Here is a 21749-nt window from a genome sequence, read left to right as displayed (position 1 = left end):
CAGATTCAAACTGAGTCAAAGTATATGCAGTCTTTAAGCATATACAGACTCTTAAGTATGCAGTCTCTAAGCATATACAGACTCTAAGCAGATACAGACTCAAAGTAGATACAGACTCTAAGTACTGTATAAATACTCAAAGTAGACACAGACTCTAAGTATATACAAACTCTAATCATTTCTAGACTATAAGTAGATACAGACTCTAAGTATAAACAGACTCTAGGTAGATGCAGAATCTAAGTATACACAGACTTTAAGTATACAGAGACTAAGAAATTATAGACTATAAACAGAGTCTAAGCAGATGCAGTCTCTAAGTATTCACAGACTATAAATATGTATAGCCTCTACACAAACACAGACTAAAAGTATACACAGGCTCAGAGTAGATACAGATTCTAAGTATATACAGACTCTTAAGTATACATAGGCTCTAACTATGTATAGCCTCTAAACAGACATGGACTCTAACTATGTTTAGCCTCTAAGTAGATAAGTAGATATAGAGTCTAAGTTTATACAGACTCTAAGTAGATATAGACTTTAGTATAAACAGACTCTAAGTAGATGCAGTCTCTAAGTATTCACAGACTATAAATATATATATATAGACTTGAAGTACATGTATAAACATACTCTAAGTATACACAGACCCTAAGCAGATAAAGACCCTAAGTAGACATAGACTCTAAGCATATACAGACTCTAAGTATGTATAGCCTCTACACAAACACAGACTAAAAGTATACACAGGCTCAAAGTAGATACAGATTCTAAGTATATACAGACTCTTAAGTATACATAGGCTCTAAGTATGTATAGCCTCTAAACAGACACGGACTCTAAGTATGTAAAGCCTCTAAGTAGATATAGACTCTAAGTTTATACAGACTCCATCCAGATACTGATTATAAGCATATACAGACTCTATATATACAGACTCTAAGTAGACAGAGAATCTAATTATACACATGACTCAAAGAATATCTACTCCAAGTAGATAGACTCTATATACAGATTCTAAGTAGACAGAGACTCCAAGCAGATATAGACTCTAAGTAGATTCTGACTGTAAGTAGATTCTGACTCAAAGTATATACAGACTATAAGTAGATACAGAGACTACACAAAATCTAAGTAGATACTGACTTTAAGTTTACACAGACTATGAGCAGATACCCCTGACTTAAACAAATCAAATTTTTCTCAAAAGCATCATAAAGAAAATAATCTTCTAGAGCATCATAACAAGCAATACTAAAAACATAAGTATAATTAAATACCTTGAAAAAGTCAGAGAAAATCTTTGAAATTCCGCTAAAGGCATCTGTGCTCTGTTCATCACAGCAGATACAGCAACAAAGCACCCGGAATCTGTTTGTTGGAAGATAAAATAGCTTTACACCAAGACAATCAATCAATGCAATGTTATTTAAATCCCAACAATATCAGAGAAAATGCTAACAATACCCATAAAAAGCTTAAAGTTTCTGATCCATTTCTTTTCTTATAATTGAACCTGAGACTAGGAATAAATCAAGAACTAATATAGATTCTGTGTATAGATATATTGATAGGATCAATTCAAGTGTAGACCCAGTCTCTTGTAAGCAAATCTATGATTCTCATTATTTTGTGAACAGAATTATCATGATCATATCAAACTAATTTGGAATAGCTGATAATTAAGGTTAAACTAAAACACTAAACTGCATATATCTTCATGCTTTTCTAAGTATTCATTATACTCTTCTTGCTTCATTTCATGCCCTTCTCCCCTTGTCTATTTTTACCTCCCTTGCCATGTTTAATTTGATAAAATTATAAAATTGTTTGCATATATGTACAAAAATCTAATAATCACATTCCAAGGTTTTAATGATCAAGTTTTGTCAAACTGTTGGAATTCTAGTTAGCAATAAGCTACAATTCAAAATATTTTACCACTAGTACACATGTCCAATGTGTCAATGCAGGTTTACAACATGGGGAAGTAAGGTCTCATTTTCAATACCATCATGTCACTTTGTGTAATCAATGCAAATGTAGTCTGCAAGACAGGGGTTTCTCAAAAATGAAAGAAACTGAACTTGACAATCTGAGTGGACTGTGGTGGGAAGATAATTGCTTTAACATAACTATAATCAACAAAGAACACATTCATATTCACTATGGCAATTCCACATGCTTATTATTACATCACACACCCCTCCCCATGGACTTGGGGTCATATATCAAAATCTGTTGAATATATTACATGTACTACTCCTACAAATGAATGTACAAAATGTCAGTAAGAATATACTTACAAATGTAATTGAAACTGCAGTTTTTGTATATTTCATCTCTGACCTACTCTCAGGCAAGACGTCCCAAAATCATAAACCTGATATATGTAATCATCAAATGGGCAACATATGAAGCAAGTTTGGTGAAATTCCACTTAGTGGTTCTGGGTCCATTCTAAAACAGGCAATTAAGACATTCATAATAATTTCTAATAAGGCATGAAGAAAAATCAACCGGGAATGCAAAAACTGTGCATTAAATTTGCAAGTCCTACCTTTATTTTTCTTTCTTCATTAAATCCCACCCACCCAACCATATTCCCAAAATCTCTTTCATCTTTCTAAATGAAGACAACATTTTACAACCAAAACTGTCATTTCTTGAACAGATATTGTCAATGACAACTATGTACAGATGAATGAAAAGAGTGGCAAAAACAGAAGATATCCAAATTGTACCCCTGCTACAATATATAATAAAAATTGGTTTAGAGAAGAAATGCAGCCTTGATAAGATCTATTTATTATCAATTTATACATTACCTGTATTCCCAAATTTTAGAAGCAGCTGTTTTGGCACCTATTAAAGCTTGTTCACCATCATCACTCTCTAAGCTGGGAGCATGTTTCCTAAAGTGTTCATCTTTCTTTCCACCTAATGGGTCGAAAACTATGGCGATCCCAAACATAACAATGACTGCTATGATCCATCCAGTTATCACCACCCCTTTCACTATAGGCACAACTTCCAAGTCACATCCACTGAATTTCCTAAAGGCCCAATAGGTTCCTATTATATTCCAGGCCAACTCTGGCATACTGGTGGTAAATTTGACATACAAAAGCTTGGGAATATGTCTCCTTGGCCAATCAAAAGTAATGGACCCTTGCATACTGGTGTACACAATAACAGCTGTGGTGACAATATTTAAACACAAAAGGGACAGTAATCCTACAATATACGTGTAGAGGAGGTTTCCATCACTGCATTCAAATGCATCTTTGTTAAGATGGAAGACAACTGATACAGCTATGACCCTGAAAGATATTTTTATACATCTGATCATTCCAAATATTACAGTACAAGTAGTTACAAGCCAAATGACTTTATGCATTGTTAATCTAATCATTTAAATCATATCTGACCAATGGATTCCAGCCAATGGATCTTTATGGCACTTATTCCTCCTGTATTGATATGTCATGTAGGGTATGGAACCAATGATAAATACATGGTCATTTCAATTTACAGTCAAAACATACCCACGTCAAGACATAATACTCAAGCCAAAATATACTCAGTCAAAACATACTCATAAAGCCAAAATGTTACCATACCAAAAAGTGCCAGATTTCTGCAATTTATTAAAATATAAATTACAATACAACATTTTGCAGTTCACCCAACAAAAGGAGAGAATATTATCATCCGCATAAAGTAAATCATGATAATTTGGGACAATTCAACTTTGGCCCAATGATTTATTCAGAAGATCAGTCTGAATCATCAGTGATAAATTCCCGCTACACCTTTTTGCTAAATACAGGTGTTATGTATAACTATATTGTGTGTTTAAATTTTGTCCATGATTGTAGATTGTAAGGGTTATTTGTAAGCAACACATGTGATGTGATATGATTTGGATTTTTAACGTAGCTTTAACAATTTTCCGGTCATATCGCTACGACGTCTGCAATGTGGCAGTTTATAGTGATGTCTAGCACTGGGGCATCATGCCACAGACATGTAGCATGATGTCCCACACAGTCACATTATCCTGACACCGGGCCGACCAATCCTAACACTAACCTCTTAATGCTGAGCGCCAAGCGAGGCAGCTCTTAGTACCATTTTTGTAAGTCTTTGGTATGACTCGGCGGGGATCGAACCCACAACACATTACATTGCCAACTATTGCTCATGACTGCAGATTATAGTTCAAGATAATTATCATTTTTAAACAACATTTTTACTTGGATTTGGGTTTAAGAGATTGTTTATTTCCTGGAAAAACCATAGTCTACCTGACTTTTTTCAGGTTTGCTAAAAATTTTGTAAACTCACTTTACCATGCTAATGAATTTGTTTCAAATTTCCAATGAAAATAATCTAAGTCCAGGACATTGTGCCATATGTCAGGTGACAGTCTGTACATAAAGAAAACCAAGAAAACAATTATTCATTCCTATGTTAATGTCAGTCTTTATGGATCACTTTTAGTTGTGAAAAGATACAATTTGAGAGTAATTATTTATTTATCTTATTCATTGGAATTACAAAGTGCACAATGACATTTTGGACTAAAACACTCTTTTGGTATTATTGTAAATTCATTGAAAGGCATTCTAGCCTTATATCATTGTGATACATCAAGATTATTGGTATATCAGCATATTCAAGACTATTGCAACACCAGCACATTCAAAACCTGGAATTCATTTGGAACACTCTATGGTTTTGGACATGCAATCGAACATTTAGGATTACTTTGGGATTTATATTCATAAATATTGTGCATTCCTTTTCAATTTTCACTAAGTATTCTAAGAAAAAATCATTTAATGAATTTTACTAAACATTTTTGTTTTACTTTTTCTGTTACTTAGTGTAAGTCCAAATAGTTATAACATTAGTTATTTTGAGGAGTACCATATTTCACATAATTTTTTGAACACAAAAAAATAATTATTAATTTCAGTGTATGAAAATTACATGTAAAATAAATAATTATCATTTTGTGGTACAGGCCACATACGAAAAAGTAAAGTGATCGTACCTGAACAAGGTCTATGGAACACATGCTACTCGACAACTAAACAGTACAAATGCACAAAATAAACATATATTTTCTGTCTCATTCGGCTCTCAAATCAAGAATCCAATTTTTAGAAAAATGAAAGTACACTGTACTCAAAAAGATTTTTGTTGTTTTTGGAGAGAGTTTTTTGTTGTTGTAGGGTTTAACACCATTTTTCAGCATAAGATAGGCTATACATGGCAGCCAGTTTAACTGGTGGAGAACAAACCCTGGGAAGAACCACCCGCCTACAAGAAGCAACTGGCAAGCTTTCTCACGTACCCGTGTTAGCCGAGCCTGAGACTCGAGCCCATGCAGACAGAGGTGAGATGGAACAGCGAACGATCACTTGGAGCCAAAAGAGAGAGGAGAGTAAATCTGAGAGCATTATTGTCTGTGTGTAAGTATACAAAAAATTAAAAAATATGTAGCTACTTTAAAATCAATTTATTCCTACAAAATAAACGTTTTAATTTAATCAGATCAGCATGAAAATGAACTGGAGAAATATGATTACACACTTGCATTAATCCACCTAAGCCCAAATTTACTTGTAGCATTTTCTTGTTCTCTGTATTTTTGTCAACTTTTGACCATGAGGACTTAATGATCAGTGCTTATGTGATGTTGACATAACTTCTCTATGTTCATTGCGGTGATCTTTATGGGAAGGCTTTTAATCATCAAAATGCACTAGCAAACAATTATTCTGTGATAGGAGCTCTTACAGCTGGTTGCATGATACCCTACAAAATGAAATTTGTACATTCATCAGGCTTAGTGACAAGTGGACTGCAGATGATAATGCACTTGCCAAATTCCACCTAAATCCAATTTAATTTTTAGCATTTATGCTCGTCTCAGTCTTTTATTTTTCATTTTTAAGATATATGCCCCATGACAGTGACAAAAGACTAAGCATCTGCAACAAATGCATTATTTTACATTAGTTTTATCTTTATTTTCATTACCTACTTATCTATCCAGTTTGGTTTGTTTATTCCTGCATAGTGCAACTCAACACACTTGCAAAGTGCTCTTCTTAAAGTACAGCATATAGGTTCTGCTTTCTGAGCTGTAAAATGAATCTAAACTATTCAAAACTTATGGAGAAGTATTATCCATACCTGCCATAACATGACATGTCATGCAAAAGACATGACTCCCAACATCCAAGACACAGTCAACTTTTTTTTAAAACCCACAATTTTCAATAACCTTGAGGAAATAAGATACAAATTTTCAAACCACTATATGTCCCAAGCATGTAATCTGTATAAGCAGTAAACAGTACTGCTAAGAGCCATGTAAAACTATCTTCATGGCAGTTTATAAAGCTGATTATCATTGAGTTGATTAAAAGGTAGCAGTCAGATATAAGCAAACACCAATTCATGGATTACTAGAATGATGATGCCATGTCTTCTTTAATCCACCAGCCCAACATCACTTGTATCAACAGACAATTTAAATGAATGACTGAAATTTGGAGCTGAAAAACTGGTGCACTCTAAGTATGGCCTTTAAGTCATCAAAAGCCTCCTGACATTATCAGACCAATGATAATGTAGATTTTTGGCGGGTAAAACTAACTTTAATTGTGCAATATTTACCTGCCACTACTGCGTAACTAAGTTATTTTCATGGCAAAAACTCACCATCTGTTCCATGTGAATACATCCTCCCAATGAGTGGATAAAAGTCAGTGTGACTTTTTGCACACAGCTCTGTATGTCAAATGGTCATGTTAAGTTAGATACAACCTGTAACCTTTTCAAAGAGGATGAATATGCAACACATCAGAGCAGGGTGGGAAGAGGACATTCAGCAATAGTGGCAGATAAGTACTGCATAATTAAAACTAGTTGTTGTTGTTGTTTTAAGGTTTTACGCCATCTTTCAGCACACAATAGGCTATACATGGCGGCCAGTATTAATGGTGGAGGAAGAACCCTGGAAAAACCCCGGAAAGAACCACTGACCCATGAGAAGCTACTGGCAAGCTTTCTCACATACCCACATTGGCCGAATCTGAGACTCGAACCCACGCAAACAGAGGTGAGATGGCAGTGATCTGTAATGGAGAGAGCTTTAGCCCACTCGACCACTCGGGGCCCCATTAAAACTAGTTTAACCAAAAAAAAAAAACTACACTGCTATTTCATAGCTGAATTTGTCAGTTAGGTGGATAGGCTGATGCTCTCATCAAATTGATCAAAAACAAGCAGTTGTTCTCACCACAGATGGAGTGATCATCTATAGAAGGTTGATGTCTCTCCAAGCCACACGCTGCTTATCTTTTTTGGAGTAACAATGAGCCACAGAGGGAAACAAAAACAAGAGATGTGTTGTAGTTCTCTACCTCACCAATGTTCCTATTTCTTTGAATAAATTAAACAAGTAAAATGATTGGAAAAAAATCGATCAACCTTTTCTAAATAAACATGTAGTGAATAAATAAGATTTTTTAAATTATATTGTTATTGTGCAAATATATAATAAAATGACTGTTTATTCAATGGGATCTGGTTGTAAATCTTGATGTCTCAGTCATTTCATGGGTGGTCTTCATTGTATGTTCAAATGCCAATAAGTAATGTTGACCAGCCCTTCCACAGTGGATTTGCCATTGGCATGGCTTCCACAGCACACTGTAATTTGTAGGTACTTATTCCTCAACTGAGAAGCAAAAGAAGAGTGGATTAAGTCATACATCACAAATAATGATGTTATAGAATAATTGCGTCAGCTGTACTGTATGTTTTGATTTGGGTATGCTTTGGCATGAGTACATTTTAACTTTAGTACATTTCAACTGCTACCTTTCACTTTTATTTTATTTTCAATTAAAAGTTTAATACAATGGTTGTGAATTTGCTATAAAATTATATATGCAAGCACTGAGATTTACATATTTCTAATTTTTTATGCTTGTTTTGTGTCATGTAATCAGGTAGTCGCATAATGGAGGACGTCTACCCTGATATTTATTTTTGGGGTCAACGTCTTACTGTCTAAATAATGGTGTTGTGTAGCATGTTCCCCAGTTGACTGACAGGGGAATGAGGCCAAATTTTCATGAATAACTCACAAACTTGGCAGCCCTTATTTAAACTTTTGCACAAATTAAAGTCATATTGCTTTTGTCAGACTTTACTCATGTGTTTTCCTAAATTACTGAAATGCTGACACAAGCAATTGGACATGTTTTCAATTTCTGCTGAACTACATTTCAGTTGGCTGGAATGCAATGGAAGTCAGGAATGCCAAATTCGTTTAAAGGGTTGATACAGCTCTTGAACAAAAGACTATCTACAATATTAGTTTACTTTTATTCCTTTTGTAAATCTAGTTTTGGCATTCCTTGGTTTGTATTATTTTTGATAATGCATTTAAATTGTACTTTATACTGTATTGTTTCATAACTGAAAAAGATGTGTGTGTGTGTGAGAGAGAGAGAGAGAGAGAGAGAGAGAGAGAGAGAGAGAGAGACGGTGATACAAAGAGTTAGACAAGGGGGAAATTTTCACCAAGTAATCCGTAACACTATTTCCATAAGACCTGGGAAAACCAAATCATCACTTCCGATTGTCCATCGGCGTCCAAATACTATTAACTGTGGCATCCTGTAGATCGATCACGCTCAATATGCTTGAATCTGCAATAAATTAATAATTTGCAATCTGATCGTTGCTAAACTACAGTTGAGTAAAGTTTTGCTTTTTATACTGCAAGTAATGCTAGTGTGGACGCATTTAAAATGATTTTTTAAAATTCCCGTTTCTTTTTCAATGAATCAAATCATGGGGATTATTCAGGAAACACTGAAGATGTCACTATGTTTGTTGGATATGATACACTCCGTGCTATAGCTGCTAAATAAGCAAAATACCGGAACTTGTCAAGTTTGGCACATGATACTCGTCTCCATGTTGCTCTACTTCCAAGGTCGGTAATAAAAGACGAAATTTGATTGTCTCATATCGAGTTTTCTAAACATAATAAACCAATGAAAATATGTGTACGATTTAAGTTCGCTTTGTTGTCATTTGGAATACTTTAGAGCTTTATAACACGTGCTACATAATTTTGTATATCAACACTCGTCTCAACTCAAGTATGGCCGTAAGTTCCGGAGACATTCACGATCCATTTTGGTGATTAAGAAGCGGGCAAGAAGAGGTATATATCAATTAATTATTTTAGGACACATAAATGGGGACTACTGCTACCATTACTTAAGTAAAATCAGTGGTTTGACAAACAAAATAAAGAGTAACCCTGACCAAATTATTATTTTACTTATTAATTTTGGAGACACAACACAATAGTGGATGAACAGGGAAACCCATAGCACATAACACTTTTAGAAAAACAAGGTGTCACTTCTAAGTCTTGACCAACTATGTGTTGGAACGAGGCTAACATGTGTCAACATGGGTCTTTACATCATGATCCAATTATGCAGACACCTGGCCTGAGTACTCTAAGTTATGACGTACTCATATAGTCATGTTACAGGATTAGCTACAGTTGATTAACCTGTGAAGACAGGGATGTGAATGGCTGCAATCAACAAAAGGGATGTTTTATTTTTGTACGTGTCCCAAAAAATAGTTTTGCTGAAACTTCAAAGAATACTGATTACTTTTGATACTGATTATATCTGTATAAATACATAAGCAGTGCTGTTATAAACCGTGAGGACTACCAATTGCAGTTCAATTCACATGTAAATAATTGTTGTGGGATAGCTTCAAGGCAACTAAATGTCATAAAAAATATATTGGTCAAAAAATAACAAAACTCACCAAACTGCCAATCTTACTTCAACTTCTGTCCCTCTAAGCCACTAAATCAGTCCCTCACCCATGATGATATTGATTGGCGGTTTAGGGGCTAATATCACCTGCTCAAGTTGTTCATTAAAACATGAAAAAATCTGCAGCCTATTTTTGCTGCACACATCAGTGAACATTATATACACTTACCAGTATTTCTCATGGCCGTGGAGCTACCATCGGCTGAAGGGTTCTTTTGGTGGCATGTGCATTATATTTTTGAAGCAAATCCTATGTTTGGTGACTTGTAAATCCATGTGGAATAGTACATCCCTCTGTCCTTTGGCCATTTTGAATTTCATGCAAAATATGACTTACCAGTTATTAGTATGTGTCTAAAGTGTATACAGGTTTGTTCCAGAAAGATTTGCATGCAGCAAAATTGCACATTTTAATGAACAGGTCACATCAGACCCACATATTGTGCATCAGTATCAACACAGATATGGGGTGTTGATTGATCAGACTACTGTCCCTTAGTCTGACCCTTGTGCAGTGATAAGAACACTAATAAACTTCAACAAAATACAAACACAAGTACAGTCATGGACTGTACTACACAGATGTCAGTTACACCTGCTTAAGTCATTGGCTCTAGGGACCTCTGAAAGTCTGCTTCAAAATATTTGGACAATGTCATATGTTTTAAATAAAATAAATGCTAGTTTACTTGTCCAAAGAATTAAAACCTCGATGTATGGCAGAGGTCTTTTATATTTTTAGCTGTCATTTTGTGTAATGAGTTACCAAATCATTTTGGAGAGGAATCAAGTTTTAATTAATTTGGATCATTAATTTTGTGCTGCAATGGTAAAGGCTGTCAATTTAATGTCAGCAAATAATACCAGTCACCTCCAATCCTGCAATGGAGACTGTAACTAATATCTATCATTTGTTTTACCTTATTTGTCTTATGCACCAAGTGCCATACTGTTACCACACTATTCCAGTCACTATTTCAGATATTTTTCAGTTACCAGTCAAATTAACAAACAGTGTTGATAATATTGTAACAGGTCCCTACTCATCATGACTGCAGCTGGGAGTAAGCTAGAGAGGCTGACTCAGCTGTTAGCCACCAGAGGTTTTGTAGCCAGGATGTTCAATGATGGGGACAGAAAGGGATCGTACAGATTTGGACCTGCAGGTGTGCTGCTGAAACACAATATCTACAACAGCTGGTGAGTAAGGTTTTTTTGTTCTCAGATAAGGACATGTAAAAGTGGTCATGTAAGACATGCAGCTACTAACTGAGGCTTATGTTAAACTTTAATAATCAAAGAGAAAACGAGTGAAAATTTTATCTGGATGGTTGGTGCTCCAGGTGGTCAAATTTTGGTAAGAAAGTTGAACTTTGAATGAATGTTTCTGAGTTAAATGGATCCGATAATTGAATCCACGATATAATGATAATGCTGAAGCAAATGCAGCATTGACTGTTCAATCAACATTGTATGCATATTGAACTGTGTTGCATTTGGCTTATCTGTTTCTTATACATTACTGGTCAAGTTCACTGAACTTTACTGAGGAGGAAAGGTTGGATGTGAAAAGACATGTATACATTACAAACTCTGCAGGAAGCTCTCCCCAGCCCCCAACCACAATGGTATTCCTAGTATTGAAGGACATGCCTCTGAAACCCAACAACCGCCAAGAGCCAGTTGCTGCTAAAGTCGCATCTCAAGCAGTCAATCAGAAGGCAGCTAACATAGTTCCTCAGAAATGATAAGAGATGCAGAGAACACTACTGACGTACACAATACACAGAATAATAAAGAATTAATAAAGAAAAACTAGATATGGACATCACTTGAAGTGGTCTCATAAGTTAAATATTAAACAACACAATTGTATATTAATTACTGAAAGTGAAGAGGATACTTTAATTCATTAATGGAAGTGACAGCATAACATTGCTTTATTACGGTGTTTATTCCAGTTAAGTCAATATTTACATTTGTAAGAATAACATTTATTATTTAAAGAAAAGTCAACAGTCAGCTCCCTGTCACTATATATATATATATATATATATATATATATATATATATATATATATATATATATATATATATATATATATATAAAGAATGCAAATCATATGGCAAATAACAATCCTTTCAAGAGCACTGGATCCAGCAAGGGATCACGTGTATCAGGGATTGATTAAGATAAATGCAATAAACTGACAATGAACAGTGTGAAACTAGTATCTGGCTAGCCCGAGCACTTTTGACTCTTTAATGAGCCTTTTTCAAAGGCAAATACAAAACAAAGACAAGATAAACAAATAAAACAGAAAAACGGTGATGTTTGCAAAACTTTACATGGCTGTTTCTACAGGAATTCAACATTTTAACTCTTTTATGTGTCAACTAGTTTATTTCAGCTTGTTACTGATACTGGAGAAAATATTTGTATTAACCTAGAAATTGATGAGCCATAACGACATCTGTTACGTTATGTAAATTTATGTAAGCACAGATTATATCCCAGATATTTCATTATTATAGTAGTCATAAGCTATTAAGCAAATTTAGAGTATTATTTAAAAGAAAATGTGTTGGCTGCAAAAGATAATTTTATTTGTGCATGGTTATCTTTTTATAGTCTTCTTGGCTTAAGTGCTTGGTTTCAGTGTTCTAAGATTCCTTTCCTTTTCTAGTTTGGGGACTCCAGTTGAGGTTGTGAGCAATTGCAATATGTGTTATATCACTGAAAGTGTGGCATGGGGAGAAGTGTTCTGCGACCAGGCTTATCTACAGCTTCTTTGTCATCCAATCAGATCTATGAACTTCAAGGTTGATCCTTTTGTGTAGCTTTTCAATTTCGCTGACATACCAAAGGCTAAAGATCTTACATGTGATGAGATAAATGACATTCTCTCTTTTGCACGTTTTGTTTGAACCATGTATGTTTAATTTTTCTCTATCCACTGTGCTAGAAAATGTCCTGGTCTCTATTATATGTTGACAGGTTTTGCACCTTTTATCACCACGGGGGCCAGATTGACTAGGGTGGTCTTGATTAGTGATTGGCATTAGTTTCACCCTGACTAGGATGTCCCTGAGGTTTTTTGGTCTCCGGTAGATGACTACAGGTTTTTTTTAGGGAGGATTAACTTTAGTACATCCAACAATTCCATGATGGGCAAGTGTTTCCAGATGATTTTACCTACTTTGGGGTTGTCTTGATGGTAGGTCAGATAAATGGTATCCTATCAGCCTTTTCTTTCTTTCCATATTTGAGTAGGTCATCGCTGTTTGTTTGTTTAGCCCTTTGGGTTGCCTCTTTAATCAGGTCTTTGTCGTAGACTCAGTAAATTAAATGTTTAGATAGCTCTTGAGATCTTTTTAGGAATGTTTCATCGTTGGAGAAAATTCTGCCTATCCTCAGTGCCTGGCTATATGGAATGTTCCTAATGGAGTGTTTTGAATGACAGCTGCTTGGGAGGAGATACTGCTGTTTGTCACAGACATAACCGTTTTTCTGTTTTATTTGTTTGTCTTGTCTGTGTTTTGTATTTGCCTTTGAAAAAGATATATATATATATATATATATATATATATATATATATATATATATATATATATATATATACACACACACACACACACACACACACACGCACACAGTGTGACCCTGCTATAGTGCACTCCGTTATTACATAAAATCAGATATAACATGCTCATGGCATGGCTTCTGAAATTTCATATGCATGTGTTTTACTTGTATGCGAAAAAATAATTGTTTTCTTCTTAACACATCAACCCCTAGCGACGAGTTAACGTGGCAGGAGGTAGTAGCCTACTCTCGAGCTCCATAGCATCATGGCCATGCATGATACAGTAAAGTGGGTGGTATTATATAAAGGTAGACAGATGTAGGTCTGTTGCATCATGGCCATGCATGATACAGTAAAGTGGGTGGTATTATATAAAGGTAGACAGATGTAGGTCTACAATGATACCAAATAATCTGGAATTTCTAGTTGCACTAGAAAATACAGAGGTAAAAACCTCAATTTTTGGACCCAATTTTTTTCTATCCAAAATATGCCCGTGGTCGGGATCCGATTTTATGTCCAGATTTTAGACTTTTTGGTCTCAGATCAAAGGCAAACTGGTATGAACTGCAAACAGACAGATGAACCTTTGCATAAAATAGGATAAGATGGGCATTTGGAATAAAGAGTGGTCTCAATAAAATAATAATGGGTCCATTTAGCAACAAAAAAAAGAAAAGAACTTTTACCCTTCTGCACATGTGTGAGCCAAATAGCCAATGAAAAACTATGTTTCTAACACAACTAGGCAGTATGTTATTAAAAGATCACCTGAGATTTGGTGTTTTCAGATGCATTTAGAAATAGCTTTCAAAATGTGTTTCCTACTCCAATTTCATGCGAAAATGACAAAAACCTCCAGGGGTTAATGTGTTAAAAGTACAAAAAATATTATTTAAAATGTTTACTGTCATTTTTAGAATATGAATTCTGATATAAGACATTCATGTCATGACTCCTGAAATTCATTTGCATTTATTTTTCTCATATGCAAAAAATAATTTTTTTCTTCATAAAAGTATGAAAAATAATGGATAAATTTTTAATTCAGAGATTGTGATGAGCTTCACCAATGTTACAAATTAGGATTTCTTTCCTTTTTGGTGACAAAATATAACATGTGGTGATGGGGGGGGGGTCATTTTTGCCGGTTTAGATTTTTATATACAGTATTTGATTTGGACTGATTTTAATCTGAGTCTGTGGGTGTATACACTAATAACCTTGCCTGCATACAGCAACCCTTATACCCTTTGGACTAAGAACACATTAAAAAAAAAAAGGAATAAAATCACTGGTATAATCATTTGTGCTCATCAGACACGCTCACATAAATGCAAAAATTAAGCAAGTCCATTTGCTAAGTATTGGTTTTTTTAAAAAAGACATGTCAGAGCTGAGAATGGGTGCTCATAGCAGAGATGTGTACTTTTTATTATGGGCTTGATTCAGTGATCCACAAGAGGAAAAGGAATCTTTGGTTCACATAAACCTGCATTACTGGGAGTAACAATTCTTTGTATTGGAATATGACTGGTCATTTATTACAATATAAATTCCAGTATTTCTATTAAAATTAGTGTCACTGAAACTCCAAGAAGGTCATAACCGAATGCAGAACTGAGTTACTCTATAGTTTGTTTTAAGTGAAAATTATGCCTCAAAATAGGCTAGATTTTAATTAAACCATGCTAATTTGTCAGTCTTTTGGCAGAATTATTTTGCATCAGGGGAGGTAACTGCTACAATTAGAGTGCTGTTAGCAATGGTCTACATAGCCAAAACTAACAGCTACAACAGTGTACACTAAATAATACTTTTTACTGATGAACTAAGTTTAGGAGGTAATACATTCATTTCACATTTGTTTACCGGGGTCTAAGTGATGTTATTACCATTTTGAACCCCATACAAAATGAACCAAATGCATAATATATATATAGGAATGATGATTATCATAACATTCTGTACAGCCTGCTCAAACTAATATGTAACTAATGTTGTCTCCCAATTGGCAGTCAGCCATTCACTTCAAATTATGTCATTTTTATACAAACAGTTAACATTGTTATTAAGGCTCATTTTCTAACAGATCTTTGGCCTGCTTCAGTTGCTAAAGTACATATTTATAATTGTTTAATATGTCATGTTTAAGCTCTAAAAACGATATAGAAATACAATTGATTAAATAGCCTTCATAGTTCAGATTGTAGACAAATATATAGGGGTATGACTAATAAGATTTGCACAGGTTTAAAATGGATTAAGAAAAGATAATTTAGATCATTTTGACATCTTTTACTTTCAATTTCAGGTGGCACTGGATGGTTTCCACGCAGGAGTCATCTTTTCCTGTTGAAGAAACAAGGTAACAACATGAACCTTTTATTCACATTGAATATCAAGTAATACATCATTGAATTTAAACCTAATTCTAAACCAGATATGATATACTGGATAAATCAGGTACAGTCCTTGTTAAGATATGGATGCAAATTTTAAGTATTTGAAGTGAATCATTTCAAAAATGGAAAACATATTTACAGGGTGACCATTTTGTGTATAATAATTGATCATGTGCTTAATAATTTATCTTTAATTTTGACTTAATTATGACAGTTATTAGCTTTTTAATGCTTGAATCATATTAAAAATTGTCCCATCTGTCTGTCCAATGTCCAGTCACTCCATCTGTCATGACTTTCAATTCCGATCATAACTTTGGAAGGACTCCTTGAATTTGAAATTAAAAAGAAGTAGCTCAGTTTCAATTTACACTGTATTATATTTAATTTTAGATGAGTTACCTTCTCTGTGTGACTTTGAAGTTTTCTGGCATCTTGTGTTTTAAATGTTGCAGAAAAATATCTTAAGGACTTATTTGGTTGAAATTAAAGTCAGGGTTTACACAGGTCCTTTAAAATCTTGAAAGTGTGTACATTTTATTATGGTAAAATCTAGGCCTTAAAAATGCTTGTAAATGAGATTTTTTTCCAAAAATTTTTTTGAATTTTAATAGTAGAACATAGATTGCATGACACAAGTATAAAAAAAACTGCAATAATTTTAAGTGTAAACCACATGAAATTCCAGTCACAGTGTAAATATATAGTGCATGAGCTAAAAATAGACATAGTGAGTGCATGACCTAGTTACTACCCTACATTGCATTTATCTGTGTGCAAATGGCTGTCATTAGCCATTTATTAAATGTTCTTTTTCAATTTCTTTTCTCATATTTCAGTATTGAAGTAAAATCAGCAACAGATGTTTATAAAATTCTAGCTTATTGTATATCTGTAAAAGGATGTCATGTGACTATCTACAGATTACATGTTACAGTTTGCTTGAGTGGATTGCCATTCATATTAGCTTTCAGAATGCCAGGAAAGTGTGTTTCATGCCAGTTAGATCATTGAGGAGGATTACAAATCATGGCTAAGATTCACATGAGGCATATTGTACATGTTGCAAGATGTTGATTGACTTTGTCAGCAATGGGGAAGGAAGCTTTAGCCATACATACTAAAGGTCTCTCTCTCTCTCTCTCTCTCTCTCTCTCGTAGCAATAAAGAGGCAATAAATATTGTTTTATAATATTGGAGTCTCATATAATGTAATTGGATTGTAGTATAATTGTTTATACAACATTTATTGACATTAATTTCATATATTATTCTTTTAAATTATACAGTTAATTTTAATATTAAATATGATATTTGCATCATCTTTTCTGGTGCATTTAAAAAAAGAAGAATGCAATAGACTTTATTCTATGTATATATTTTTAAGTACATGAAGTGTAGCTGTCTTTGTTTGCTGTTTTCATGTAATAAAACAAATTGCCAGAAACTTGAACTGCCTAACTCTGAAAAGATTGTTTTCCATGTCTTTAAATTAATAATGATTTTACAGTGATATGTTTAACATTTGTGAAACTTAGAATTTAGTTTTTGTCCAATTATTTATACCATTAATCTCATTTATATCACATATTTAGTTCTTTATTTATTTACTAGCTTGTATTCATTTCAGGCAGTAAACATAGCATGCCTTAAAGTCGGGGGGCACATGGAAGCTTGGAAGCTTTCTTCAGACAGTCAGCAGTAGCAGTAAAACTAAAGCTTGAACTAGTACTACAACAGCCACATCTGTTTTGCCTTCCACATTATAACCTGGAAGCACTATCCTGTATTTTGTGACATCAAATAAGGCAATAGTGGCAGAGATATTTTGAGTTATCTGAAGTCATCTCAATCCATTATTCCTTCAGTCCAAATGAATTCTAACACATATTTAATGACAGCAGTATTACCAAGCAGTATGGTTGTGTTTGAAAGGAAAGCAGCCTACCTGTCTACATTTGGAATAAAAACAGATTTAACTGCAGTGATCCAGGTTTTTAATGGGACTGTTCATATTGATTTTTATTGAGACTTTATTTGAGGAAATAAGTGCTTGTTACATTTATGGTCTCTTTTTGTAAATATTATTAAAGAAATTATAACATACAACTAATAAATCTCTAAAATGTTTGTTAATTTTTTTTACAAGAAGAAACTTTATTTGGTAGTGTAGTCCATGCTTGATCTGCTAATGTTTTTTGACACTTGTTCCAAATTCCCTTGATGAGAAATCAACACTTAAGTACTTATATTAAGGATGAACCTTAAGCTTCTTGTCCCCATTTTTCATAACCACTTAGATAACTTCCCTTTTGGAAAACCAGTACCCCAGTTTTATAAAGATTTACTATAAGTTTCCAATAATCGCAGCATTGGATAAGTCTATATAATAAATACTGGATAGAGTAGAATAACTGACTTTCTTCTAAAACAATGCGTCTCCGTTTATATAATGACATGTTAATGTTTGGTAATGATTCGGGTGTTGCTAACTGTATGCGATTTAATTATGCAGACAAAACTTTTGTTGAGTGGACAGAATGCCTTCTTTGTAAAGGAAGTGATAATGTGTTGTCACGTGATTTTTCAGTCTTTGTCTGGTACCTGTTTTGTTCAAGGTTAAGGTTAATTTCTGTGTGTGTGTTAATGCACAAAATCCAATTTTAGCCTATGTTGACCCTGTTATGAACTTGACAATTATGTCCAGTTGTAATCATCAAAGAGAAGAACCTATGCCCATTTCCTGTAAACGTTGGCTTTTATAAACAATGATATATTAAATTAGTCTTACTATTATATGTACTTTAGTCAACACTTCTTTCAGTAACATAATCTTGACATTGGGAGACATGTATTGACGATAGAGATAATCTGATTACTTACCTTATGTCACAATACAAATTAATTATTGGTTCTGGATACATTTGAAAAAACATGGCCACTCGTGAGAGGAACATTTTACATTTTTGTACTAATATGCTGGTTGCGTTAGAGGGGTGTCCGTTCTTGATGGGTCCTTTTGAATACAAATTTGTCTGTGCCAAGGGATTCTGACCGTAAGAAGCTGGGGCTGTTCAAGAGGGGGACTGCTGTAAGTGTATTCTTTCTGAACATATGTCATCTACAGATCTGCTGAGTTATCTTCATGAAATTAAGTGTTTATTATTATTGTTGTTATTATTATTATTATTGATATTCATGCAATGTGTAATTGATTTTTTTTTAAAGCTTTGTGGCTTAATGAGTCTGATAAAATATGAAGTTCAGTCCTTAACTGATTGACCCATGATATTCTTTTTGTTTTCACCTGAAATGAATGTAGGAGACACATGTTATTAGGATTACTTCTGCACATCCAAATGCACCTGTTTCTGAGAGATTTTCAGTTAGCTGGATGATTAGATGTGTGAAGGACACTGGTTTTATTGTATAAAAGCCTAAAAATTTTACTTCTTTTGCGTGTTTATGTATTGGACCCACAATTTTTATGTCCTGGACCCATTTTACTCCAAATGACAAACTTATCCCACCTTTTACAAAGGTTTATCTGTCCTTGTGCAGTTCAAACTGGTCAGCTTTAAGGCCAAAAAGTCTAAAATCTTGACACAAACTCTGGTCTCAAATGTTTTTTGACATTATGTGGTAACACCATTAGTAGATCTACATCATTTGGTATGATATGGAACTATATCTTTCTTCTTTCTGTAATACTATGGTGTATCATAAATGATGTTGATGTTAACAGAGCATGGAAGTGGGGTACAACCTCATGATACATAAATGTTGTTTATTTAATGCGCTAAATAATGTTGTTCCATTCACACCTTCTGTTAAATTTTGAATAAATTATACCTCCCAATTTATTTCTCTGTTTGCAAGCATTATTTTGTTGCCACTCTGTAACATTTTAAGAATTTCATTTATTTAAATCAGATTTAAGAAGATGTGGCCCAGGTTCAGTTAACACTGCCATGTTTTCTTCAGGAGGCATCTATAATATTTATGTTTGTCCTTCACATCAGCCCCCACCCCATCCTATCCAACAGTAACAGACATTATTTAGGCAGAATAACATTTGTTACCTCATTGATTGATGACAAAGATTAGTAAGGGGATCCAGGTCAAGATTGATCTTCACCTGTATTCATAATAAATTGGACTTAGATTTTAATTAGAAGTTTCTCATGTATCATGAATTCATTTTCTACCTAACATCTTTTGAATGATTTCAAGAATCGATGGATTGAAATTAGTTGAAATACAGTAAAGACATAGATTTATGTTTTTTCATTGGTCAGTGTATATTTAGATCTCCATACTTAAATCACCATCTTATCTGCATTAATATTAGATCTATGTATTCATTCATGAAAGGTCTCTAAGAATTATATACATTGTTCCAGCTAGAAAGAAAGAGATGGTGATGTCCTACCCATACTGCGCATTCCTCTTCCTCATCTGCCCTTTTCAGTGTACCCCTCTGTCTTCTTGAACTACACAGTTGGCATCTTTATTAAAACTGTAATTTTCAGCATGACTCATAAGCTTAACTGGTTGTTTTAATTGTTTTCCACATGGGAAGTATTGATTACCAGTTACATTATACTCAGATTAAACTCCAAGTTATGGGTATATGTTAGTCAGGGGATAACTGTAAGATCAAAGGCATGATGTCTGGTTTAGGATCATCTGTCACATTAAAGTTCTCTAACCTTAAAGATGACTGAGTAGTATGATTGTGGCTGTTTTGGCCCACTGTCCCCCAAGGGTTACTGCCATGTATCTCTGCCTCTTTTCCCATTACTGCTTTACCCATCTGTAACTAATGCATGTTTAATAACCACACAACCCATGCATGTGATGAGTCATGGAACAGAGGCATTCATACTACTCTACTTACAATTGCAGAGTGTGTTGTACTTACATAGTTTTTTTTTTTTGTGCCATATCATTTTTTTAGGTTATATTCTTTGAGTTTCATGTTGAAATGTGTTGCTGCTGCTGAAATATTTGCAAGTTTTAATAGATCAACAAACATTGCTATATTTTTATTCATATATACTTATATGTGTCACTGCATATTGATTTTATGTCTTTGCATGATGATTTTTATTTCTCCCATATTATAGCTCAGCATTAGTTTCTTGTTTGGGGGTCTTAAGGCTTTTAATTATATGCTGTGAATCTTTTTGTTTGATTTTGAGGTAGTTTTACCATGAGAGCATTCCATCTCTGATACAGTCTGGTTGAGCTTATTCATATCATTCTTCGACTTCTCTTGCAGGTTCTTAATATTTCTGGCAGAAGGTCTGTTTGTGTTTTTGGCATTTGTATATCCATTTTAAATTGTTAATACATTACTTGACCATGTCCTTTTGTGAATCCACGCTGTTTTTCTTTGTGCTTGTACTGTCTGTGATTTTCCATTTCAGCCAGCAGTCTCAAACTCAACCACACTGATTATTTTATCCTCAATTGCTACCAAATACAATTTGCTGATCCTATTGAGATTGCTTTGTACAGCTGCAAACAATTAGGAATAGACATGTACACAAGATTAAAGTTGCATTGAAATTAATTTACTAGCACCACCAGAGACACTAGTTAATATTGATATAACTCTGACAATAATTCCAATTGGTGCACCTACAATCATGGTTGATGTAGTTGTGATTACAGTCACACCAAGTCAACAGTTGCTGCTGCAGCCAGACAACCATTGGCGTCCATGACCAAATATGCATGTTTACAATAAGCACGATTCTCTTGATGATTTCATTTTGCAGCTGTTTTTTCTGCTTTATTTTTTTCATGCCGGTAAGACTGTTCTTCTATTAATAATACAA

General features: G+C 34.1%; 2 protein-coding genes and 1 long non-coding RNA gene across 9 annotated transcripts in view; 2 read left to right on the top strand and 1 right to left on the bottom strand.

Annotated features, from left to right (window-relative positions):
- LOC149803302 (diacylglycerol lipase-beta-like) overlaps window positions 1–9009 on the bottom strand; it is a 104873-nt gene extending 95864 nt beyond the window's left edge. For 3 of the 4 annotated variants that reach the window (XM_089952997.1, XM_089952998.1, XM_089952996.1), the window contains exons 1-3: window positions 8620–9009; window positions 2835–3329; window positions 1287–1377 (exon numbers count right to left, since the gene is read on the bottom strand). In XM_089952997.1, coding sequence (XP_089809123.1) covers window positions 1287–1377; window positions 2835–3329; window positions 8620–8714 — 681 coding nt within the window. In that variant the 5' untranslated portion in view covers window positions 8715–9009. The remainder of the gene's footprint in view (window positions 1–1286; window positions 1378–2834; window positions 3330–8619) is intronic. The other variant, XM_089952999.1, reaches the window with a different exon arrangement.
- Window positions 9010–9139: 130 nt separating this feature from the next.
- LOC149803300 (DNA polymerase subunit gamma-2, mitochondrial-like) overlaps window positions 9140–21749 on the top strand; it is a 66846-nt gene continuing 54236 nt past the window's right edge. For 3 of the 4 annotated variants that reach the window (XR_016420184.1, XR_016420185.1, XM_089953000.1), the window contains exons 1-3: window positions 9141–9271; window positions 10947–11111; window positions 15813–15866. Coding sequence is in view for 2 of the 4 variants with exons in the window: in XM_089953000.1 (XP_089809126.1) it covers window positions 10960–11111; window positions 15813–15866 (206 nt within the window). In the remaining 2 variants the exon portion in view is untranslated. Of the gene's footprint in view, window positions 9272–10946; window positions 11112–15812; window positions 15867–21749 lie in introns of all 4 variants that reach the window. The other variant, XM_089953001.1, reaches the window with a different exon arrangement.
- Window positions 16499–19766, top strand: LOC149803301 (uncharacterized). Its single transcript, XR_016420189.1, has 2 exons — window positions 16499–17029; window positions 17534–19766. It is a non-coding gene; the product is annotated as an uncharacterized LOC149803301 (long non-coding RNA).

This window comes from Sinohyriopsis cumingii, chromosome 3 (assembly GCF_028554795.1).
Source record: "Sinohyriopsis cumingii isolate HCF-2022 chromosome 3, ASM2855479v2, whole genome shotgun sequence".
In the NCBI taxonomy this organism is placed as follows: domain Eukaryota; kingdom Metazoa; phylum Mollusca; class Bivalvia; order Unionida; family Unionidae; genus Sinohyriopsis; species Sinohyriopsis cumingii.
The sequence above is the reverse complement of the archived record's forward strand: the minus strand, read 5'-3'. Positions and strand labels throughout refer to the sequence as shown.